Source organism: Euphorbia lathyris, chromosome 3, assembly GCF_963576675.1.
Source record: "Euphorbia lathyris chromosome 3, ddEupLath1.1, whole genome shotgun sequence".
Lineage (NCBI taxonomy): Eukaryota > Viridiplantae > Streptophyta > Magnoliopsida > Malpighiales > Euphorbiaceae > Euphorbia > Euphorbia lathyris.
The window spans coordinates 40908507-40935835 of record NC_088912.1 but is presented as its reverse complement, the minus strand read 5'-3'; the positions used below and the strand labels follow the sequence as shown (position 1 = coordinate 40935835).

Sequence of the window (27329 nt, the reverse complement as noted above, 5' to 3'; positions counted from 1 at the left end):
GTCTCAAATAAAAAATAAATAAATTTATTATATTATTGCTTTCTTTATACTGTTTTATTCATTAGTTAGACCGAAATTCATAAATCTAACTATTTATATCATCTATTCAAGGCTTATTTGGTTTAGCTATCAGATTGTCACATTTCTTGAAAAGTAAAGGAATAGAAAAAAATATTTGAATTAAAAACCAATCCAATCCAACCAACTCCTTCCAATTGAGTATTTATTAATGATCAATTCATAAGTTGCTTGTTTTAATGGATTGGTTTGGATTGTAACTCATTATTCATATAATTCCTTTTCTGGAATCAAAAGAAACTGATAATGGAATTCAAGGTCATTCCATTACTTTCCCTTTGTTTTCGTTTCTTGATTCTATTCTGTTATACATGCGCGAACCAAAACGCCCCAATGATTCTTTACTAAATATATTAGAATCACTTTGTTCCTAGTGAGAATATGACTATCCTATAGTTTTGAAAGGTGCAAGGTGCACTAAAGCGCAAAGGAGTCCTGGAGCCTAGACGTAAGGATCAGGCGCGCACCCGAGTGGCACGAGGCACACAAAAAGAATAACATATAAAATTATAAATAATGACACTTTACCCTTATCCTTTAACCTAGGCATAGCTTGAACTAGAGGCACTCATAACATTTTTTTCCTACTCCTCTAGTATGATAAACACTTTGTTCGAGCTCCATCAATCCTATTAACATCATCCCATGTTAAATTTTCATTTAGGAACACTAGCTCATCTTCATCCGATCTCTCTCCATCCAATCTACCCATCAATCAGTCATTGGCATCGTCTATATCTTGTAAAGAAATGGGGTGAATAGTGCCACAAGCTTCAAGGGAGAAGCGGCTACTTTTGAGGGTTTTCCTTCAAAGTCAGCAGCTGTTGCTCTTTTATTTCCTTTTTCTTTTTCTAATTTAATTCGAACCCTTAATCTTAAAGATTTTCTATGGTTATGATTAAAAGTTTAAAAGACCCTAAAAACCCTTCAAAACCCCTTAAAACAGCATCTGGAGAGCCTATGCGCACCTTGATTCAAGGTGCAAGGCAAGACAAGGCGTGCACCTTGCTGACATTAGACCTACTGAGGCGCGCCTTGAGTCAAGTGGCCTTTAACAACTATGGACTATCCACTCCTATATTTAATGTCTCACTCCCTTGAATATAACAAAAATATAAGTTTTATTTTATTGCCCAACAATTTTACATTTCTATTAAAAAAACCTCATGAAGTGATAAGAAAACAGCAGCATGGTTTCATGTGACAATTTTTATGAACTTACAAATAGTGCCAAACTGAGTCTGTAAATTTTCTTTGTAAACAAGAATATCAGGATCACTTATTGTATTCTACAACAAGAATACAGCTAAAGAGAAACATGTGTCCTACAAATATCTGCAGATTACAGGTTCATTTATTTATACTTTTGATTCACAACTAAAATACAAATAAATAATCATATGATTTCACATCTTAGATTTTGCTTTTTCAATCATTTCTCGTCTGAGGATTTTTCCTGCAGCTGATTTAGGGACAATGTTTATGAAACTCACCCTTCGCAATCTTTTGAAAGGCGCAACCTGCAACAACATAAATCGAAATTAGTTCAAACCATTGGCCGGTGTGCAAGAACATGTAAGACACCTTAATTGCACATCAAAATTGTAAAGCTTTTTTGTCCTGTCATTTCTTAAACATTATCGATCTGGTACCGATATATATCAAGAAATTTGCAGATGATTTCAAGATGACATTGCCTGTTCTGTCCTACAGGACTTGGAAGCTCATGAAGAAAGAGCTTCATGAGCATTTCCTATCAAGCTAATTACCTGATTAGCGATAAATTGCTTAACATCTTCTTCGGTAAGTGAAGTGTTGGGCGAGCGAACAACATATGCGACTGGGACCTCTCCAGCTTCAGCATCAGGAAACCTACAAGGTGCAAGTTGCTCTATTATCAAGTGTGTAAGCGGGAAAACGATTAAACGTTGAAAAACATTTGTTTGTGAACAAGGGTTCAACTTACGGGATGACAACAGCATCTAAAATTTCAGGGTGAGAAACAAGAAGCCCTTCAAGCTCAGCTGGTGCAACCTATTGACATTGAGATTAATCATATGAAAGAGCAATTCAGCTTCAAAGATTTTAAGGTAGGTCTTCGGTAAGCAATTTTGCGTATATATCAATGAGTATTAACAAGGTGTTACCTGGAACCCTTTGTACTTGATAAGCTCTTTAATACGGTCAACAACATATAGTTGTCCTTCATCATTAAAATATCCGAGATCTCCTGTATGTACCCAACCCTTTTTATCTATGGTCTCCTTTGTAGCCTTTGGATTGTTGAAATATCCTGCCATCAAATTTCAAAAGTTGAATATCTGATCCACAAATCCACACAAAGCTTAATTTCAACCGAAATTGCATGAAATTGATTGATCATACAACCATTTTGTTTAGCCTATGAGATCATGATTAATATCTGTTTCAGTTAGCCATGAATTATGTTTCTAAAAGCTGTTTGTGAAGAAAAGAAGATTGGCATTCTACCTCGCATCATATTGGGTCCCCGAACCCAGATTTCACCTGACTGATTAGGAGGAAGAGGCTTCAGCGTATCCACACTGACTATTTGTGCTTCAACTCCTGCAGCAAGCATTCCAGCTGAACCTGTATTTCGGGCACCTATGCTCGGATTCTCCACTGAAACAATGCCAGTAGTCTCAGTCATACCATATCCCTGAAACCATACACACATCATGAATCACAAGGATACCTTACTTCAAACTATCCATTGAAATTCCCAAATATGACTCGTTTCTTTTACTTTTCTAATTTATGCAAAAGCATATGATAGCAGACCCTATCAATACTAAACAATTTCATCCCAGATCACAATCAGTTCATCAGCTATACAGAAGATCTTTATGAGCAATCAATAAGTTTCAATGGATATAATCATAAATGACCATATATATAGAAGTAATCAATCATCATTTCCTTTCCTAATCAAAGTACAATCTGATTAACACTTGAGAGGTCAAATGAATATATGATTTAAATTAACTCAATCAAACTGTTAAATAATGAAATACCTGAACGATTACAGCATTAGGAATACTCCTAGAACAGTCCTCCATCAATTCCTTACCTAAAGGAGCTGCACCAGACCCAATTTGCTTCAATGAGGAAAGGTCATACTTCTTAACCAAGCTTTGTTTAGCCAAAGCAAGTACAACTGGAGGTACAACCCACATATGAGTTACTCTATACTTCGCCACAGTCTTCAAAACCGCCTCGAAATCAAATTTACCCATTGAAACAACAGCATTACCCCTCTGTAGCTGTGAGATAGTGATAATAGCCAATCCAAAGATATGAAACATTGGCAAGAAACAAAGGAAAACATTGTGCAATTCACCTGCAATTTCTTGATCCATGGTGACCATTAAAGAAGCAGCAATGAAATTCCTATGAGTCAAAATCACTCCTTTACTAACCCCAGTTGTCCCAGAAGAATATAACAAAGCAGCTATATCACTTTGCATCAAATTACAAACAGGGAATTCTGAATTAGAACCCCCAAGTTCAACCAAATCATGAAAAGTTTTGATTTTGGAATTGGGTTTGGAAGATAAAGACTCTTTAGTTCCCAAAAACACAATAGGCAAATTGAAACCTTTAACTTTGTCCCATAATTCAGGAACGGTGATGATTAATTTGGGCTGTGAATCTTTTATCTGTTTGGAAATCTCAGTGATTGTGTAAAGAGGATTTACAGTTGTAGCTATAGCACCAATTGAGGTTATGGCAAAGAAACAAATCGGAAATTGATAGGAATTAGGAGCAAAGATCAAAACAACATCGTTTTTAGAGATACCGAGATGATGTAATCCATGAGAAACCTTAACAGAAATGGATTTCAACTGAGAAAAGGACAAGGTTAGGGACAAATCAGCATCAATTAAAGCTGGTTTATGAGGGTAAGAATTGGAATTACGAAATAGAAAAGAGACAAGTGACAAATTGGTATCTTTAGGAAGAGAAGGGGTAGGTCTTAGTGACCTGTAAATCCCATCTCTGCCATACCCAGATTTCTCCATTGCAACTTCAGAGGAAAATAATTTCTGAGTATTCTGGAATTAGGATAAGATTAACGGATCAAACAGAAAAATAAATACAAGTCTGAAGAAAAAAGAAATTTCGCCATCAATTGATTTCATTTATTTGACAGTTGCAATAGGAAATGAAATAAAAGCCACAAAGGAAAGAAATGGGCGTCCACTTGGGGACTGGTACTAGATCAAAACCATTACTTATTAGGGTAATGAGAATATATAGGGATATCCGTTACCCGTCATAATTTTTTAGATGTAAGACGTGAGATTTGAATGATATCCATTTGTTTTTCAACCATTGAATGATATCACTAAGCTACTTTATTCTTAATAATTAAGGTTCAATTTGTTCAATTTTTAAATAGATGATTTATTAAATTTATACTTTGTTAAATTTGTAATATTTTTTTTATTTATTGATTCTTAACGGGTAATGTATCCGCGAATTAAATGTGACGGGTATGAGATGTAAAAAGTATACCCGTTAGGGTAATGAGATGGGTACGGGTAATTAAAAAATAAAAGGGTAAGGGTTTGGGATTGGCATTACCCGTTGCCATCCCCAGCGTCGACAGAATTACTAATATATTATAGGATAAGCTTCAAAAATGTCACTAGTGTTTTTTTTTTGGTAAGAAAAAAAAATATTTCATTCAAAATATTTCACTAGTGTTTGTCGTTAGGAGCAATTTTACTTCTAATAAAAAATATATATTTTTCTACACCAATTGTATACAGTTCGTTTTAGAAAAAAGATTTCATATTTTCAGTGATGTAATAATAGAATTGAAGATTAATATTTATAAATTTAATGAAATATTTTGAATTTTTTTTTGTGCAACTTTTATAATAGATAGTATAATTTTTAATTTTAATTTTTTTTTACGTCTAATCATATGTTTATGATCCGTTACTAATGATCGATAAAATGATTCAAATATTAAGTTTAGATGACAAGATTCATGACCAAAAAGACAGTTTGATGAATTATTTCTTAAATTTATCTAACTTGACAACATTAAATGTAAAATTACTTTTGACTGCTAATGTTAAGAGTAAAATTACACAATTTTAAATGTTAAAGATAAAATTGCTCCTGACTCTAAACGTTAGATGTATTTTTATACGTTATCCCTTTATTACTTTTTCCATTTCATAATTAATTCTTTTCGTTTTATAATAGATATAGGGTTAGGCTATGCTTACTTTGTTTTTGACAAAGTAAATCTTACTTTATTTTTTTCACCATTGGATGGTGACAAACTTTGGCAAATTAAGCTCATCCAATCCAATGGTAAAAAAATAAATAAAGTAAAACAAACTAAGCATAGAAGTTACTAATAGATATATATTTTCAATTTTTATTTTATTTTATGAATCCATAAATGTTAATTGATTTTTATTAAATTGTTTTTAATTTAAATTGTTTTTTTGAAATAGATTCAAATTTAATTTTTTTTTTAGGATATCTAATGAAAATCTATTTTAATCCTCCATTAATGAAAATTTTTTTGCATACCATTACATAAAATATGCTTAATGTAAAATTTTTATTGATCTGATATATTATCCCTCAAATTTTCTAAGTTTTTTTGTATATCAATCATTGAGTGCTTGCATTAAAATCCTCCAATAATGGACAGCTGCTTTAGATATTGTTTATTTATATTAGTCATAGATATTGATTAATTGCTAACTGAATATCTTTTTTATTAGCTTATTTGATTAGTGTATTGTGTATAGTTGGTTAGTAAAACTTAGATGATTGCTAATCGCTATTTAAATTATAATAATTAGGGGTAAAAGTACCATTTAAAAAGATGGAGCAATAAACTAATTGAAAAATCTCATAAAACTAATTTTTTTAAAATTAAATTGTTGGATCTAATAAGTTTTTTCAAACATCTCTTCATCAAACACCAATATTAAAAGTTTGACTAGTCAAAATTTCTAAAGTGATATAAATCTCTAATTTTCTTTCAAAAAAACTATTTACAAACATGGTTATAATATATTTTTAGAACATCTCAGATCTGAGTAAATGAGAGTTGAAAATACTATTTTGATATTAGTTGGCTCCTCCAACCATTATTAAATTTTCATATCTAAAGAGTATGGAGAACACATATCAACCAAATTTTAAATTATATTTTAAAAAAATGATATATTTATCTTCAAACTTATTTAAAATTATTTATTATTCTTTTAAATTTAGGTAGTAAAGAAAGGGAAATTTAAGAACAAATTGAAGTGCTAAATTTTAGGAGGCCAATTGATGCTATAGATAAATTCAAAGGTATCAATATATATGGAATTTTCCAAAATATATAAGTAAGTTGACTTTTTTTTTTCTTTAAATAAATACAACTACCTAGAAAAGTTTTTTTTTTAATAGTGTCTTATATATTCCATGCCACTAGACCTGGCAATTATCGTGTTCGAGTCGTGTTCGTGTCGTGTCATTTCGGGTTCGTGTCAAAAAGAGTAAACCCAAACCCAACCCAAAAACTTTCGTGTCAAAGTCGTGTTAACCTATTCGGGTTAGTGTCGATTTCGTGTCGTGTTTTCGGGTTACATGTAATTTTGTTATGCGTATATATTAATAATAACTCTTAAAAATATAAGAAGATTTGGTACTGTTTTTAAACATTTTATATCATTTTTAGATTAGTACGCTAACAATAATTATCGAAAAGTTCGATAATATCATGTTAGAGGGTTATGTAATGTGTTTATAACAATTTAGGAAATTCAAATTAATATTTGCAATTAATAATTATAATTTTATTTTCTTTATTAATAAAGTGACATAAAAAACATGAGAGAATATAACAATAATTTTCAATATCCGTGTCATTTCGTGTCGTTTTCGGGTTCACATATCAACACTAACCCAACCCAAAAATTAGCGTGTCAGTTTCGTGTCAACCCAAAAATGACCCATTACCTATTAAGCTCAACACTAACACTAAAAATCCGTGTCGTGTTCGTGTCGTGTAATCGGGTCGTGTGTCATTTTGCCACCTCTACATGCCACGTTATATTATATACGTAACGGAAAAATGATAGTAATAGATTATTTGTATGAGATCAAAATCATTATCCATTAAGGTAATTTGACGGATATGACCCCAAAGTATTTGGTACTCGTTACCTATCATCACTCTTTTATATATTAAAAGTTACTATTGTTTTTCCTTTAAAAAAAAGTTACTATTATTTTTTAGATGTAAATGTGAGATTTGAACCCAAACCTTTTGTTCTTCAATCATTAAGTTAATAATATCACTAAACTACTTTATTTTTATTGATTAAGATTCAATTTATTCAATTTTTAGATGAATGATTTATTAAATTTATATTTTGTTAAATTCCTAATATTTTTTGTTTTATTTATTGATTCTTAACATATAAGGGTATCCCGACGAACCCGCGAATTAAATGAGACGAGTATGAGTTGCAAAAAGTATACCTGTTAGGATAATGTGACGGATACGGATAATTAAAAATAAACAGGTAAAGTTTTGGAACTGGTACCACCAAGGATACCCTATCCGTTGTTATCCTAATTATAATTGTATTTAAAAATGAATAAACACAAATTTTATAGGAAACCGTATTTATTGGTGTTTCATGTTTACCTTTTATTTTAAATTGGGAATAGGAAGTCAAATATTTTTATATAGTATTTATTATTTTTATTATTATGCTTTTTCTTATGAATTATATATTATTACGTTATTATGTACTTGTTAGTTGTTTTTTTTTTTAAAATACTTATTAGTTGGCGAGAGAGGACGTGTTAGGCTTCATTATTATATAATAATAACTAGTATTGTGTCCACGCATTGTGCGGGTGGATAATTTTTTTATCCCATTTTAATGTTTTTTAAATTTTATCATTTACATGTAGTGATATTAATATTTTGTTTTAAAATAATTTAAATTTACAAATTGTAAATAAATTAACATACATATCTTTATAATTGCTTGACAATAGGTTTTGGAAGTTGTTGAAATCATAATCTATTGGCCATGTTGACATGTTTGCAAAGGTCATTCCTTTCCGTTCTTATATAATATTTTTTCTATATAATCTTACAATTTTAAAATATTTATTACACTTTGTGGCGATATTTTTTCAATCAAATTCTAGCTGTCCTCAAAATTCTTTTTCTCGTACTTTCAAAAATCTTTGATAAATCCATGAATTTGAAATAAGCATGTCTTTCTTTTTAAATTTTATTTGGTTTATATAGTAGTTTGGAAGTTTAAATATTGTGTTAATTATTACAACAAAAAATTAAATGTGTCATAATTTTTTTTTTTAGTTCTATTGGTTCTAATGCTATTTATTAAAGTTAAATGAATGGAATTTGGATGGATCCTTACATACTTTTTATCATTATATAATTTGTTTTCGTTGGTATATTTTGTAAGTTATTTTATTATATCTATTAGATATAAATATATATTTTTTCAATTACATTGGTTTTAATGCTATTTATTAAAGTTAAATAAATGGAATTTGAATGAATCTTACATTTTTTTTGTCAATGTGTTGTAAATTTTTTTTAGTTACGTTGGTTTTAATGCTATTTATTAAAGTTAAACAAAGGAAATTTGAATGAGTCCTTACATATTTTTTGTCGTTATTTTTTTTTCGTTGTGATTTTTTAAATTATTTTATTATATATATTAAATATAAATATAATTTTTTTCCAGTAATATTGGTTTTAGTGCTATTCATTTAAAGTTAAATGAATGATCCTTACATATTTTTTTATCGTCATATAATTTTTTTTCGTTGGGATATTTTGTAAGTTATTTTATTATATCTATTAAATATATATTAGGTTAGATATAATATTTATGATTTTCCTTTATCACTATTTTGACAATTAATAAAAAATGCCTCAAAAAATCTCCTAATTAATTTCTCTCTGCTTATATCATTATACATAATATAGATAAAAAAATCCATCCTTGAAAATGAAAAAGAAACTTAAAATGATAATTATGACAAAACATGATTTATAATTGAAATAAATTTTATTATAAATATAATATTTCAATACCTCTTTAATTATTTTCTTCAATATGTCTCCAACTTCAATAAACAACTATTGTGTGAAATTTTATATTTGTTCGTACCAAAAATGTATAAAAATTAAAAATTTCAATCCATATGAGTTAGATAAACCTAAATTAAAAAAAAAGTGTGGACTTCACAAAGTTCTGAATTTGAAAAATTAATTTAACTTCAATTAAACCTAACAATTGAGTTCATATAAAACCGAAAATCCATATTTTAGTTAGAGTTAACAATCGAAACGATTACACCTAGCAACTTATACTAAAAAAGAATGAAAAATACAAATATTTATGTAGTTATTTTGAAAAAAAAAGACAAATAAAAAAGAAAACATAAATAAGGCAGCTAGAGGTGTGAAACAACACAATTGAGAACAAAATAACTATTACATGAAAAAAATTGAATATAATTACCTTCGGAAACATAACGATTTCCTGTAATTTCTGACACATTTGCTTTTCTCGATTTCAGTTGTGTATGTCTCTTCTATTTCCATCCAATTTCTTCAATTGGAGATATCAAAGTCTAAATTCTCTAAATTCTTGAAAAAAAAATCTATTAATACAAATTATCAATGGAAACCACTCTTAAATAAATCTGAATCTCTTAATGAAGTAAGAAAAAAATTATAACACTGTATTATTTGAAGTAAGAACAAAATTATAAGATTAAAAACAAAACTAATACATAATCAAAATTAAAGGAGGTCTTTGATTTTCGGTGACCAATGAATATAATGATGGAATACGATATATCATGCTTTATATATAGGTTTATTTGAGACTTTTGGATTTTATTCGCTTAGTGTTTTTTCATCTTCTTGTAACTCATACTTTGTTTTATTAATTTACTTAATGGGCTAATAATTGACAATAAATAATGTGTTAATATAGTACTTATGATATAGAAATAAGAAAAGCACATTAACTCATTTATTTTATTTTAAAAAAAAAACTCATTTATGCTTTTTGCTCCTACGATGCCAACTAAGCAAAAAAAAGGCTCTAAAACACTTCTTCTAAATTATCTCTGCTTCCGCTATTAATATAGTACTTATGATATAGAAATAATAAAAGCTTATTAACTCATTTATTTTATTTTTTTTCAAAAAAAAAACTCATTTATTCTTTTTGCTCCTACGATGCCAACTAAGCAAAAAAGGCTCTAAAACACTTCTTCTAAATTATCTCTGCTTCCGCTATTATATATAGTATAGATAATAATAATAATAATAATAATAATAATAATAAGTTCAAAAAAAATAACAATAATGTAATATAATATTATCAAACCAACCACAAAATAATCACTTTAAGAGAGTGTTTGTTTCAGCTTTTTGGAGGAGCGTTTAGCGTTTCACTCCAAATATCAGGAAATATAGCATTTGGTTAGGTTTATATAACCGCAACGTTTAGCATTTTCTCTGAAACTGCAGAGTTTTGAAGCATTTCACGAAAAGCTCCTATTTGGAGCTTTTCATAAACAGCGGTTTGTAGTTATACGTTATTGATAAAATTATCCTTCTTATTTTTACAAAAATATATTTATTCTTTAACATTATTTATATTTCTACAACATAATTACCGGAAGAACAAGGTTTTGTTGCGTTAACTTTTTTATTTTTATATAGATTATTTTTATTAATTTGGATAACACATTTTATTTTATTTTATAATAGAATAAGATGCAAAACTACCCCTAACATTTATAGCTAAGAGCAATTTTACCCTTAACGTCTAAAATGATGCAATTATACCTCTAACATTGACAAGTTGAGTCAATTTGAGAAATAATTTATTAAACTATATTATTGGTCATGAATATTGTCATCTACACTTCACATGTGCACCATTTTATCATTGTTAGTAACAGATCATAAACATATGATTAAACGTGAATTTTTTTTTAAGAAAATAAAAAAAAATATATTCTTTTATACGAGTTGGAAAAAAATTTCAAATATTTTGCCGAATTTATAAATACTAATTTTCAATTTTATTATTAAATCACAAAAAATATGAAATATCTATTTTAGAACTACTGATATGTGCAATTAGTGTAAAATAAAAAATAAAATATCTATGTTTTCTAATAATATCTAAAATCGAGCCAACTTACCAATATTAGGGGTAAAATTGCTCTTAGCTGTCAGCGTTATGGGTAAGATTGCACAATTAAGAGTAAAATTATTCCTAGTTGTAAACGTTATGTGCAGCTTTTTCACATTTCCCTTTTATAATTTCATCGTTGATTAATTTAAAACATGTCCATTTTAGACATTTTAAATCTGAACAGCAACAGTTCAATATAATTTTACCGAACACTAGTAATTAAATAACTAATAACAAACAACTAACAACAACAGCTAACAGCTTACTGCAACTGCAAACGGCTAACAGCAACCGCAACAGCTATTAGCTAACAGCTGAACCAAAACCTCAAAATATTAACAACATGATCCGTAGTTAGAAAAAACAGAACCTAGACTAGATAAAACCATGCCCCCACCTATTTATGATTCAATACGCTTAGTCAGCATATGAACATAGATCCATCGACATATATATCGCATCAATATTATCACACCACAATAAAACTGAGGTTGGCATAGAAAAACCAATATCATGTAGTAATGAGCGAAGTCATAATTTTTTTACAGTAGCATTAGTCATTATCATATATTTAATTTCGGTAGAGAAACGTGCAATAGTGTAATATTTCCTTCTCTGCATGAAATCAAAGTTTTACTAAAAAAACACAGAAAGCAGCAGTAAACCTTCTATCATTAGGACATCCACCGCAATTGCTATATGGATAACAATGAAGAGAAATGATATGGGAGTTGGAAAGAATAATATTCTAAAATCAAAAGGAACCTTGAAGATACCGTAATATATGTTTGATTATTTTCTAATGGATATAAGTAGAGAAATGCATAAATTGACATATTTTGTTGATATCGAAAGGCAGATCGTAACGTGTGATAGTCAAATACTATAAAACAACCATTATACTTTTAATATTCATCAGCGTTGTACAAAAGTTGATCATGTGTTTTCGAAAGTCGAGATAATGATCATAGGGGATAGATATGATTTGCAGTTGTCCATTTTAATTCGTTCCATAAGAACATGAATATATTTGGTTTGTGAAAGATGAATATCTGTCTTTGAATATTGCATCTCCAATCTAAGATTCCTTATAGGAAACTCAATGTTGAGTAGTAGTAAGGACTAATTTGGCGGAGACATTCGAAATCCTGTTTAAACCGATTAAACCATTCCACATGTTCTTGTTTAATCCCATACCGTGTTTTTTTTTTTATAAAAAGCATAACGTTATGTACAGTTTCTCGCAGTTGATCCATATAAATGCTCTCAGTCGAGTATACATACAAGAATGCATTGGAAATATCAAGTTGATTGATAAACTAGAGATTCCCAATTGCTAAAGCAATGATAGTATAAATAGTCATGATCTTAGTAAGGGAACCTAAAATAGCCTTACTTATTGAACACCTATTTTATTCTAATATGTAGTTTAAAAACAAAATATAAACATGTGTATTTATATATGGATAATTAAAATTCTAGAAACATATATATTAGTTATATATGTATGTATATACATAATCAATTAATTTTTCAATTTCGGTTAACTATCAGCCGCCTAGGTTGAATTCCATAGCCTCTCTCAGCCGCCTAGGTTGAATTTCATCGCTTTTGTTTTCTTCTTCACCGACCTGCAACTGTTATGGCCCTCTCTCTTGCTGAACTATCCCTTCACGATGACGAGGAAGATGAGATCGTCCTGGAACCGGTGTCGGCGAATGTAACGGACTCGATTGTGGAATTGAGTCTAGTCGGCCGAATCGTGCACGAGAATCCCATCAACTTCCAGGCCATGAAGCGCAGACTGGCGACCTTATGGCACCCAACCAGCGGTATTTGCTTCAAGGAGCTTGCATCACAACGATTTATTATTCAATTTTTCCATGAGGATGATTTAAGACAGGTTTATGATACGGGACCTTGGTTCTTCGAGAATCGTTTGATTGTGCTCCAACGCCTCGCCCGTGGAGACATCCCGTCACAAGTGCCCCTGAATCATGTCCGCCTATGGGTTCGTATCTATGAGCTCTCAGTTGGGTTCATGTCAGAAAATGTTGGGAAGCAGTTAGGAGGTTTTATTGGGGAGTTTCTGGCATACGATCCATCCAACAATGCTGCTATTTGGAATACCTTCATGAGGATCAGAGTTCAGATAGACATTCAGACTCCTCTTAAACGCTGGAAGAAGATCAAAGTCCCAGGGGGAGACTCTAGTATCGTGCAATTCAAATATGAGCGGATAAATTATTTCTGTGTTTTATGTGGATGCTTGGATCATACTGAAAGGTATTGTAAAGCTTTTGGGGATGCTGATAAGGCTCTCCTGGCCAGAGAATGGGGACCATGGATAAAAGCCCCAACCAGGGAAGCAGGTAGTGCAGGAGCTGACCGTTGGCTCAGGAGTCCTAAAGAATTTGCCGCAGGCAAGGGAAAGGCAGACAAACCAGAAGGGGTAGTGGGCACTGATGAGGGGTAGGGAAAAGCACATGGCCCAGGTCATGGGATCAGAAAGGGTGCTAACTCTACAATGCATATCAGACATAACATTGCTACCCCCGGCTCCTCGCACTCTGAAGCATCGGCCCAGCGGATGGATATTGAAAACAAAGAAAATGAAACTCTGGATGTAATAGAAGAAAGGAAAAGGAAGAGGCTTGAGTGCCACCCCTCTGAGGAACCCCTGAAAACCAAAGAGGCAGCAGTTCTAGATAAAACCCCCCTCACTGCACAGGACAAAAGTGCAGACAATATATCGGCCGGGCTCCTTGATCAGCCCCGCCGGGAGCCATGATTGGCGTTAGCTGGAACTGCCGGGGGCTTGGCAACCCTCGAGCAGTGTTAGCACTAAAGGACTTAGTGCGTAGCAGTAGGCCTGATGTAATTTTTTTAATTGAAACCCTTGTTATTTCTTCTAGAATTCATGAAATAAAATCAAACATTGGTTATGATGGTTGTTTTGTGGTTGACTGTGTAGGACGTAGTGGTGGTTTAGCTGTCTTATGGAAGCTTCCTCTCTCGGTTGCGATATCGAGTTACTCAAAGAACCACATCGATATGCTCCTGAGCGGGGAGGGTTTCACCACCTGGCGTCTCACTAGCTTCTATGGCTCACCGGACCGCTCTACTCGTCATGTGACCTGGAACCTTCTCAGACAATTGAAAGCACAATCTGGTCTCCCCTGGTGCGTTATGGGAGACTTTAACGACATACTTAGCCCTGATGATAAGAACGGGGAGCACCCCCATCTAGAATGGCTCTTTAAGGGCTTCCGTGATGCAATCTCCGATAGTGGGCTGAGTGACTTGCATCTTTAGGGGCATGGCTTTACCTGGGAGAGGGGCAGGGGCACCGCGCATTTTGTTGAAGAACGCCTGGACCGATGCATGGTGTCAAGCGATTGGTTGGACATGTTTCCGCAAGCTGAATTGTCTTGCCTAATGGCTCCCGTCTCGGATCATAATCCCATTAAGCTCGTGGTTACCCCACGGATACATGACAGGAAAGGTTGGAAGTTCCGCTTCGAAAATGTGTGGGCCCAAGAAGAGGAGTTCCAACACCTTGTGATGAACTGCTGGCAGGGGCTTGACGGGCTGCCTCTCCTTGAGAAAATGAATCAGTGTACCAGGGCTATGGAGTCATGGGGCCGGGATTTCGCACTGGTTTTCAGACGAAAGGTAGCGGGCTGTAAGCGAGACTTGCTAGGTGCTATGCAGGACTCAGATGATCAGAGTATTGCCAGAACTATTGAATTGAGGGGTGTCTTGAGTTCTCTGCTGGATCAGGAGCAAGCGTATTGGCAGCAACACGCCAAAACAGAGTGGCTAAGACATGGCGATATGAACAGAAAACTCTTCCATAGAGCAGCGAGCGCCAGGCGCCGGGAAAATTGCATCCGAGGGGTTAGTGATGGTGCAGGAGCAGTAATCTCGGACAAACGCCCACTTGAGGAGCTGTTCCTTAATTATTACAAGGATATCTTCGACGACAGGGAGGGCAGTGCTGAGGTGCACGCGGATTACATAAATGCCAGAGTATCAGATCAGTCAAGAATTAAGTTGGGCATGCCTTTCAGTATTGAGGAGTTCCGGAGGGCAGCCTTCGTAATGAATCCGGACAAGTCACCAGGCCCTGATGGATTGAACCCTCTGTTCTTTCAGAAATTTTAGAACTTGATTGGCAACGACGTCTATCAGTCTTGCTCCTCTTGGCTCGAATCAGGGGCCTTCCCAGGTTCTGTTAATGATACTAATATTGTGCTTATACCGAAGTGTGAAAACCCGGTGTCTGTAGGGGATTATAGACCTATATCACTGTGCAATGTGCTATACAAACTGATCGCTAAGGTGCTAGCTAACAGGCTAAAAGAGATTTTGCCATCTCTGGTAGGGGCAGAACAGTCAGCTTTTGTTGCGGGGAGATCCATATCAGACAATGTCTTACTGGCTTTTGAGACAATCCACTATATGAAGAGAAGGACCAGAGGGAAGACAGGTAATGTGGCACTTAAACTGGACATCCGGAAAGCTTATGACAGTATTAGGTGGAGTTACCTACGTGCTATCTTAACCAAAATGGATTTCCCTCAGGATTGGATCAAGTGGGTCATGCAGTGTGTGACGACGGTTAGCTATCGGGTCATGGTAAATGGGAATGGGGTCGGCCCTATAGTGCCTAAGAGAGGTTTGCGCCAAGGGTGCCCGCTCTCCCCATACCTCTTCATACTCTGCGCGGAAGGGTTTTCGAGCTTGATTAAGCAGGCTTAGAGTCGAGGCGAACTGCATGGAATAAAGGTATGCCCCCGCGCCCCTTGCACCTCACATTTACTGTTTGCAGACGACAGCCTATTATTTTTTCATGCTTCCCCATCAGAATGTTCTGTAATTCAGCGCATCCTTGCACGGTATGCTATGGACTCGGGGCAAAGTGTCAATTTTCAGAAGTCAGGGGTTCTCTTCAGTTCAAATGTTAGAGAGACAGAGAAGAGTAAGCTCAAAGCTGCCTTATGGGTCAGTAATCCCCTCAACATGGGGCGGTACCTCAGCATGCCGTCCCTCATAGGCAGACGAAAGCGAAGCATCTTTGGTTTCCTTCGGGATAAAATGTGGAGAAGAGTTAATACTTGGCAAAACAAACCGCTGTCCCAAGCTGGTAAAGAGGTGGTGATCAAATCTGTCCTTCAAGCTATTCCCTCCTTCTGCATGTCCACTTTTCTTCTCCCTAAGACTCTTTATGAAGAACTCCAGATCACTATGAATAGCTTCTGGTGGGGCCTAAATGCTCAGGGCAAACGCCGAATTCACTGGAGAAGCTGGGATCGCTTATGCTGCAGGAAAGAGAGAGGTGGCATGGGTTTCCGGCACCTTCACTCCTTCAATATCACTCTCTTGGGCAAACATGTGTGGAATCTAGTTGTGAATCCTGATACTCCGTTAAATAAGCTTCTCAAAGCAAAATACTTTCCTCATGAGGAGGTTCTCTCGGCTCCCCTAGGTTCAAACCCGAGTCAGACATGGAGGGGTATCTGGCAGGCAGTTTCCTACATCAAGTCCGGGTTCAGAAAGCGTATTGGTAGTGGGGAAACCGTCCGGATTTGGCTTGACCCCTGGCTTCCGAACCCATCTGGTTTTGTCACGAGTTCTGCACCTAATGGTATGGAGAATGATATAGTTGATCACCTCTGGGACAGTGAAACGAGGCACTGGGATATGCTAGCAGTACGGAACTTACTACCGGAAACGGAGGTTGGGGCTGCACTTAAACTCCCGGGGGTTACCCCATCGTGTATGGATGGTTGGAGCTGGTTTTTCGACAAAAGGGGCAGATACAGTGTAAAGTCGGGGTACAGAGTGACAGCTGATGTGCTGCTGGTAGAGCAATCGCAAGGACAGACGAATCTCCCTTGGAGCCGCGTATGGTCTCTGAACATACCTCCAAAAGTAAAGCTGTTTCTATGGAAGTTAGCTAGCAATATCCTACCTCTCAGGGATCGGCTGTACCTCAAAGGTTTGGATGTGGAGAATAAGTGACCTGTTTGCGATGAGGTGGCTGAACACTCTCTGCACCTCTTCGTTGACTGCCAAGCAGCTCAAGATTTTTGGCTAGCTGCAGATCTGAATTTCTTCCCGGGACCCGTAGCGTCCTTTGAGGACTGGTTTTCTACACTCATCTGTCTACAAGAGCAGCAGACGACGGAGGATGGCTGTATGGTTCTCTGGTGTATTTGGCAAGCACGAAATGATCGTGTCTGGGGTAACCCCAGGAAACCGCCTAACGTCCACATACGCCTGGGTCTGGCACTGCTGGCTGATTTTCAGCGAGTCCGAGATAGTAGAGCAATCCCCCATAATCTGCATATCTCGATCCCAGGTGCGCCAGTTTGGCATTGCCCTCCACCGCCACGCTGGAAGCTAAATGTCGACGCCGCCATCTTTAAAGACACCAGCTCTATGGGTTGTGGCTTCATTTTACGGGACAGCAGGGGCGCCCCGCATGGATGCTGGTCGACTGTTATAGGGGGTAACCCGGAAGTCCATATTGCTGAAGCTCTTTGTGTCAAAGAGGCCCTCTCATGGCTCATTAGCAAACACATTCACAATGTTATCTTGGAGACGGACTCCCTCCTTGTAGCCAACGCCTTCAACCACCCGCTGGAGGACTTTAGCGATTTTGGTTTTCAAGTAAAATACTGCAGACTCATTGCGGAGGCCATCTCCTCACTGACAGTAGTTCATGTTAGACGTCAAGCCAACTTAGTTGCTCACGAGTTAGCTCGCGTGGCTAGATCCCATGCTTGTCCGTCCTTTTGGCCGTCTGGCCCTTCTTTAATTAGCCACCTAGTTGCTGCTGATGTAGCTCTTGAGTAATTCTCTCTTCATTATATTCAGTACCTTTTCATCAAAAAAAAAAAAAAAGAAGAACCATACTTTAATCAATTTTAATCTATTTTTCATTTAAATCTTGATTTCTTTTTTTTTTTTTTTTGTAGAAATTTAAATCTTGATTTCAAAAGTGCACTTTTTAATTATTTTTGTGTACCTCTAAATAAAAGGTAAGGGATTATTGAAGCAAGTTAATTGAGAAAGTATAATTAGGGTTAAAATAATTGTACTATGTAAATGATTCCTCTTATGTTAGAGTTTATATTAAGTGTTCTATTTATACAAAATATATAAGTAACCATAACACTAGATAAGATTTAACAAACATTACCTATGATAATTTAAAAGTAGAAAAAAGTACAAAAATATACCTTCTGGTTATACTTGTTTTCAATCGGCAGCCTTGTGGTTTAAAAATTTATAAAATGGTACTTTGAGATTCATTCTTTTAGCAAACACATACCAAATTGACTAACGGTGTTAAAAGTCAAAAGGAAAAGAGTTAATTTGGTCCTTATATTTATTTATTTTATAAATTAACCACTTTATTATCTAATTATCACAAACAAACTATAAAATAAAAAATAAAAATCAATTATACCATCTTTTCCATCTTTTTAATTTCTTATTTTTTTATCTTTTCTCTCTCATCTTTCTTAATCTTTCTTTCTCTAAAATCAATTTGGGGTATAATTAAAGAAACTGAAACTATCAACAAAATCAAGTAAGCTCAAATTAGAGAAACTATCAACGCATGTAATCAAAATACATCTGCTTTCAAAATACATCTAAAGAAACAACTATATAGTTTATTTTGTTTCTATCACGGACCAATCTCTATGGTATGAATCCAAGAGAGAGAATTTGTTTGGTTGTAGTTAATGGAGAACTTAGCAGAGTAATGCACTTGATATCAGAATTCTGCATATCCAACAGTGTTTGATCTTTAGTTCAGCAACCAGATTTGTTCTTCCATCTCCATTGATCTCTTGCTCCACATCATGATTATCTTTTGGTAAAATAAATGCAAATTTTTGAATGAAAGAGTAGCAGAGATTCATGATGTCATAACATTCATGATAAGCTTATCATAGCTTCCTCTGATGTTCTGAATTCAAATTCGGTTCTATTTGAAAGGTTGTTCTTCTTTTCTCTGGTTCTACACTCAATATATTATCTTCTCTATTTTCATCGTTGTAGTCATGTTGTATGGGTTTTCAATAATGGTAATTTAGGAATGCTTAAATTTTGAATTTTTCAGCTAGTATGGGACCAAAAGAGTAATTAACCAAACGACCGTGGATAAGGAGGACCGCCAAAGCAATGGCGTATGAAGCAAGACTTAGAGGTGGCGGATCTACAGATTCCTCAACACGCCACAGATGGTCAAACACCTTGGGAGATCCGCTGTCAAACCTCGATATGCCCATAGAATGGCAGAGCCGATTCCCAATGAGGAAACTAACGATAATAAAGACAAGTAATAACTCATTAATGAGCTAACGGTCATACTTGAATAAGATCAATAACCGCCATTAATGAGGTATTAATGGAGACTTTCTAGTTACCAAGAGTTACAACTACATGAGTATAAATAGCTTGCACCCCAAGCTATTGAGGTACACACTTTCCTAAAACCCTACTTCGTGCTTATAGTTTATTCTCAGATAAATTACTAACTTTAGCATGGGAGTGTCCCCCGCCGATCCCAACGGCGCCTCACAGGGAAGTGCTTCGATCGAAGATTTCATCACCAGTTATCAATTGGTGCGGTGAACGTGGAAGTTCTAATCACATAAGGACTTAGTTCGCAATCACGAAATGGCAAATGAAGGGCAAAACCCTTCAACTGGAACAACAACACCTTTGCATACAATACCAACTTCAGTCAATAATCCCCAGATGAACACCAATAACTCGAACCCTGATACACCCCTTGTCCAAGATGCTAGGGAGATGTCGCCAGAATATTTTGCCGATATCACAGAATTGGTGGAAAACAATTATGGGATGGCAATGGCGGAGCGATTAAAGGCATATCTTGATAATCCCCCCGTAGGGGGACCCACAACGGGAGTCATTCCTCTTATTCGCCGTCCCCCACCAAGGTCGAGGATATCCGCTTGGCAGGACGCCATTATTAGACCGGGAGCGCGTAACGATTCATCGTTCTTACTTTCCAACCCCGTGGATGCGATCGTCACCAACCCAGAGCTAGGGAGTGCCCTACCAATAGGTAGAAGATTGTTTGAAGATGTACTGGAAGGAAGTCAGAGGAACCGTCGGTTACCCCCGAAAAATGTAACAAATACAGGAATCACCATTGGAGGATCACAGGTACCCCCGTTGCCAACTGGAACAAAAGCTGGACAGGGATAAGCCAATGAGACAGCCAATCCTGGTCGCCAGCAGGATGAACAGATTGACCCAAGGCATAGAGGACGGACCAGATCCCGAGGGCGAAGACGATCCAGATCTCGTTCCCGGAGCAGAAGGCAGCCTAGATCACATTGCCAGGTAACACCATCACCCCCACCAGCAAGACAGGGAGGTGGTGGTGGACGTCCCCCGCTCGGAGGATAAGGAGGAAATGGCGGACGATCCCCATCAGATCCTGCCTCATCATCCAGTTCCTCCTCATCTCAATGGAGTAGATCCGGCAACAGAAGGCGCCCGAGGATAGATCACAACTATATAGCTAGAGAGATTCAGGCAGCCATGCAAAGGCAGAATGAAGAGAATGCGAGACACAATCCTTTTGCTAACAGAGAATCGCCATTTACAAGGCGGATTGAGGAGGTAGCAACCGATAGACAGTTCAAAATTCCAAATATACCTAGCTACACAGGAGAAGATAATCCTGAGACTCATGCAAGAAAATATAGCATGTTACTTGCAATCAACGGCGCTAGCAAAGCAGTTTTGTGCCGAATGTTCATAACTACATTGAAGGGACCGACGTATGACTGGTTCCAATCTCTTCCACCGGGATCAATAGACAGCTGGGATCAGCTGAGCAGAGAATTTTGCTCAAAGTTTGCAGGCAACATCTCGCCAGTTGTTTCATCGCGAAAGCTTTTGGGGTTAAAGCAAAAGGAGGACGAGCCTCTTAGGGACTATGTCAACAAATTTAACAAATTATGCATTCAAGTGGTGGATGTAGACGTCCCTACAGCTGTCGAAGCAGTGATAAAGAATACAACATGTAAAAGCATGTAAGAGAAGCTGATCAGGCACAAACCTAGGACCATTGCAGAGTTAATGGAAAGATGCAAGGACTTCATGGAAGTTGATGACATTCGAAGAGAATCTACATCCCCTCCCAAACGAGGAAGAAATGAATCCCGAAGAAGAGATAAGGAGAAGGAGAAAGTTCCTGACTCATCCGCCAGGGATAGACACAGGAATTTCAGAAATAAACCGATGTACACATCATCGTTTACACCATTAAACGCCCCCAAAAATGAAGTGCTGATGTGGCTGGAAAATAGCCAGCATAAACGGAGCATTTCATACCACGAACCAAAGGGCGAGGAATACACCAATACGGGGAGAAACGCCAAAAATTATTGCAGATATCATAGAAGGAATGGACATGAAACGGATGCATGTTGGGAACTAGCTAAGGAGATCGAGAGGCTCATCGAGAAAGGCAAGTTGGACAGATTCATCCAAAATGACAAAAAGAAGGATAAGGATAAGCCAAAGAATGATCCAAGAAAGAAAGCTAAAGGCATTATCAATGTCATCGCCGACGGACCGGGATACCAGCCCTCAGCTAAATAGTCCAGAACAACCGCCCTTGATAGAGCGTCACTTAATCGCCCGTTCATAGATATTGGCCCAACAATTCCCCCACATGCAGATGCTCTTATCATCACCATGATGGTAGAAGGATGGGAGATGAAACGAGTGATGGTAGATACAGGTAGCTCATGCAACGTTATCACTAGAGGAGCTTTTGCCAAACTTAAAGTCAACCCAATCCAGATAGAGACCACAATTGTTGATATCTTGAGAGTAACAGTTCATACAGTCCAAACAAAAGGACATGTGACCTTGGAATGCGAATTGGCGGACGATGATCAGGCATGGACAGGCGATCTCGAGTTTTCTATTATGGATGGACAATTGGCATATAACATCATCATGGGGCGTCCTTTTATTTCAGAAGTCGCGGCCCTGATTTCGATACGCCACTTGGCGATGTATATTCCCACAACTAAGGGAGGAGTGATGATCAGCAGAAATCAAAAAGTAGCTCAAAAAACCTATTCCGATCCATGTCAATCCGTCCTCAATCCAAAGACGATGAGGAGGATGAGCTTGTTACCGTCGCTCTAGGAGACATGGAGATGTTCCTTATCACAGACGGGAAACAAGTACGGATTGCTAAAGGATTAAAGACAGAGATTAAGGATGACGTCACAAAGGTACTCATCGAATCAAAAGATGTGTTTGCATGGGAAGATGAGATCCTCACAGGAGTCAGCCCAGACATAATCACTCATAAACTGAACATCGCCGAAGATGCGGTCCCAGTAGCCCAAAAAAGAAGGAACCACGGTCCGGAAAGACAAAAGGCGATCGAAGAAGAGATATCCAAGTTAAAAAAGGCAGACGCCATTGAAGAAGTTATCTATACTCAATGGCTAGCAAACATTGTGCTGGTTAAAAAGGTTGGCAGGTCATATCAGATGTGTATTGACTTTACGGACCTCAACAAGGCGTGTCCCAAAGAAAACTACCCCTTGCCTTATATCGACATTTTGGTTGATGGGACGGCGGGACATGCTATATATTCATTCACAGACGTGAAATCAAGCTATCATCAGATCTCCATGGAACATTCGGACAGAATCAAAACCTCATTCGTGACACATCAGGCAACCTACTACTTCAAGGTCATGCCTTTTGGACTTAAGAATGCAGGAGCAACTTACCAGCACATTATGAATAAGATATTTGAAGGTAAAGATGGCGGTAACTTCTCAGTGTATGTTGATGACATGATCATCAAAAGCACCACCATGGAAAGGCATGTTGAAGATATAAAAGAAGTTTTGGGAGTCCTTCGCCATCATAACATCAAACTGAACCCAGAAAAATGCACCTTTGGGGCAACATATGGGAAGTTTCTGGGATACATGATCAGTTAGATAGGAGTGGGCCCTAATCCAGACAAAATTAAGGCCGTATTGAACATGAAAGCCCCACAGAATATTAGAGAAGTACAACGCCTCAATGGGCGGATCATAGCTCTCGGGAGATTTATCTCATGTTCTGCTCAAAGATGCCAACCTTTCTATGAGGTGATCAAGAAGCAAAAAATGCTTGAATGGAATGAAGACTGTAAACTGGCCTTTAAAGGCATTAAACATTTTCTCACAAAACCGCCTTTGATGAGAATGCCCCTTAAAGGTGAAGATTTGTACATGTATGTTTCTGTCACTCATAAAGCAGTCTGCACTGTAATGATTAGAGAAGAAGGGGGTCAACAGTATCCAATCTACTATGTTAGCAAAATCCTGAAGGAAGCTGAAACTCGATACTCACGATTGGATAAAATGGCGCTAGCAGTGGTCACCACCTCCATTCGCCTCAGACCTTATTTACAAGCTCATACAGTCATTGTCCGCACCAATATACCGATGAGGAAGGTATTACAGAAGCCTGAAACATCAGGAAGATTGATGGAATGGGCTATTCACCTGGGTGAGTTTGATGTCCGCTATGAAGGTAGATCCGCCCTAAAAAGCCAAATCTTGGTGGATTTCGTGAACGAATTCACCGAAGAAGACATCAATCCCCCTCAGCCAAAAGTAGAGGAGTGGACAATGTACACTGACGGGGCATCATCAGCGGAAGGCGCTGGAATTGGTGAAGTAATCAAAGGCCCCCAGTATATCAAGATACACTACGCAGCCAAGCTAGAGTTCACTGAAACAAACAACGCCACAGAATACGAAGCTTTGATACTTGGGCTACGCCTATTATAAGAAATCGTGCCAGAGCGAGTTGTGATTTACAGTGACTCAAAGCTGATGGTCAACCAAGTGATAAAAAAACTTTAGTGTTAAAGGTGAAACCCTGGTCAAATATATGGAAGAGGCAAAGAGGTTGCTGACCTACCTGAAAGGCAAGGAAACAAAGTGGGAGATGATCCACGTGCTCCGAGGATCAAATAAGCAGACCATCTGGCTAAATTAGCTTCCAGCAAAGATCAATGGGAGGATCTTGAATGCCCATTCGAAGTAAAAACCAGACCAGCATTTGCCCCGGAAGTCATAGCTCTTGTTACATCCGCCACAAGTGACTGGCGATTGACGATTCAATAATATCTTACAGATGGATCTTTGCCTCAAGACAAAGAAGAAGCTAGGCGGATGGTGAGAAAAGCAGCATATTTCTCCATGATAAATGATCACTTGTACCGTAAATCTTTTAGCCAGCCTTGGCTAAAGTGTGTCACAACAGAAGAAGGACAGGAGATTATGAGAGAATTGCATGAGGGCACGTGTGGGGCCCAAGAAGCATCCGCAGCTATTTTCAAGAAATCCAGGTTGTAACACCCTGGTCCAATACCATGTAGATATTGTCCGCTTTGGCCCAATTCCAACACATTGGGCCTGACGGTTTTAAAACACGTCTGCATGTATTGGATTCACATCTTACTAATAAGCCCCAATCACTCCCTCTCCATTTCTGATGTGGGATTCAGTTCATTCCTGCCCCATCGCCATCCCTTAAGGCCGCTCCTTGCTCAGGCCTTCTTACCCCGGCGCCACCCACTCCGGACCGGGTCGTTACAGGCCCACCAGCTTCTGCCTGGTTCATCCCCGAACCACACATCGTACGTGGAGAGTCGGCTCTGATACTAATTGTAACACCCTGGTCCAATACCATGTAGATATTGTCCGCTTTGTCCCAATTCCAACACATTGGGCCTCACGGTTTTAAAACGTGTCTGCATGTATTGGATTCACACCTTACTAATAAGCCCCAATCACTCCCTCTCCATTTCCGATGTGGGATTCAGTTCATTCCTGCCCCTATCGCCATCCCTTAGGGCCGCTCCTTGCTCAGGCCTTCTTACCCTGGCGCCACCCACTCCGGACCGGGTCGTTACACAGGTTGTCCGGATTTTATTGGCCTACCGTGGAACTAGACCCTCAGAAACTGGTAGAATCATGCCACAACTATCAAGTTCATGCGAATGAAACTCATACAGCTAAGCATTTACAAAAACCCATCACTGAAGGTCGGTCGTTCGCCACGTGGGGTATCAACATTGTCGGTCCATTTCCATTCGCAAGAAAGCAGAGAAAGTATGTAGTGGTAGCTGTCAATCATTTTACAAAATGGGTAGAGGCAAAAGCTGTTTCTACAATAGGCGCAGAACGAATGGTGGAGTTCGTAAGAGATAATATTGTTGGGAGATTTAGAGTCCCCCACACAATCATCACAGATAATGGAACACAGTTCAACTATGAGGAATTCAGATCATTTTGCAAGAACCAAGGCATCCAAAACAGATTCGCCTCGGTGTATTACCCACAGTCAAATGGAATGACCGAAGTCACCAACAGAACAATTGTGAAAGGCATAAAGAAGAGGTTAGGTGAACATAACAAGAAATGGGCGGATCAGTTAATGAATGTCTTATGGGCGTACAGAATGAAAAACCCGAACCGCCACCGGTGAAATGCCATTCGCCCTCACCTATAGAGTAGAGGCTCTCATTCCTGTAGAAGTTCAAATCCCAAGTGACAGGGTCCTATTCTACTGCGAAGACTAGAATGAGAAGAGATTGAGGGAGAGTCTTGATCGTTAGGAGGAAAGAAGGGAAAAGGCGTATGTCCGGATCGCAGCCTATAAACAAAGGATTGCAGCCTATCACGACAGGAATGCCAAACTTGTAGATTTGAATCAAGAAGACTTGATGCTAAGAAAATCTGACAAAATCCAAACTGCGGAAGGCAAAGGAAAATTGGGAATCACGTGGATAGGGCCATACAAAATAGCCGCCAAAATTGGACCCGCCACCTTCAAAATTCAAGACATGGAAGGGAACACCCTGCCGCGGACATGGAATATCCAGAACCTCCGCAAATACTTTCCCAAAGAGTAGAATATAATAAAAGGTCTTGAGCACTCTTTTACCTTTAATAGGGTTTTTCCCATGAGGTTTTTCTTATTAAAGGTTTTAACGAGGTTCACAAAAAAGACCAATTTGCTGTAATAAAGCAAGTCACCATTTAATAAAAAATTATGTTTGTTTGGAACTTCTCTTTTAAGTATTTTTTGCAGAAATATAAATATTCCAGATTCAAAGATGGGAGGCAACAAAAATCATTCCCACTATAGGAAACGCCACTACGACGTATCTACCTTCTCCTCAAAGATAGGAGAACAAAAAGCCCCGGTGGCGGACTAATCTGTTGGTCCCGTGTGATTAGTTCCAAGGGGGGGGGGGTTAGGAACTAATATAACTTTTTCGTTTAATAATGTTGACTTAATCAATTCTTTAAATTACTTGACTCAAATTTTAGTCAGCACGGCCAAGAGATGTAAGACAGCTTTAGTCAGAGGCTGACTAGAACCGTTTTACTTATGAGTTGGGAAGTAACACTTAAGGTCAGCTTCCAACTCAGCACTCAGATTACTCAGTGTCAGCTTATACAATTTATATCCTAAGTAATTTAAGCAACCAGCACATACATATATATTGAGAGAAAAGGTTAGAAATTACTCAGCAAGATTTATCCTGGTTCGGCCTCACCGCCTACGTCCAGTCCCCAGAGTCCTTCTGGGCTTTTTCAATCCAATACTGAGCTCTTTAAAGGTAGAGCACAAACCGTTTACAAGGCAGTTGAATATGCAAGAGTACCTTCCTCTATTCGTCTACTCAACTCCTACTGAGCGCTATAACCGAACACTCAGATTTTTCTCTACCGCTGAGTACTAAAACCGAGTACTCAGCACCACTCTCTCAATCTTTTACAATTGACACAAATCTGTTCTTTCTAGATGAAGAACACTTTAGATGAATACAAATTCAATCTAGCTTTTACACAGAGATAGAAATTTGGTGTAAGATCTTCTTTC

At 37.1% G+C, this 27329-nt stretch overlaps 1 protein-coding gene across 1 annotated transcript; it reads right to left on the bottom strand.

The window, feature by feature from the left end:
• Positions 1–1250: 1250 nt before the first annotated feature.
• Positions 1251–4241, bottom strand: LOC136223521 (probable CoA ligase CCL7). Its single transcript, XM_066011562.1, has 6 exons — positions 3114–4241; positions 2569–2758; positions 2226–2371; positions 2045–2112; positions 1848–1950; positions 1251–1598 (listed from the first exon to the last, which is right to left on the bottom strand). Exons 1-6 carry the CDS (start codon positions 4119–4121, stop codon positions 1485–1487), a joined length of 1629 nt encoding a protein of 542 aa, XP_065867634.1. The 5' UTR covers positions 4122–4241; the 3' UTR covers positions 1251–1484.
• Positions 4242–27329: the final 23088 nt, after the last annotated feature.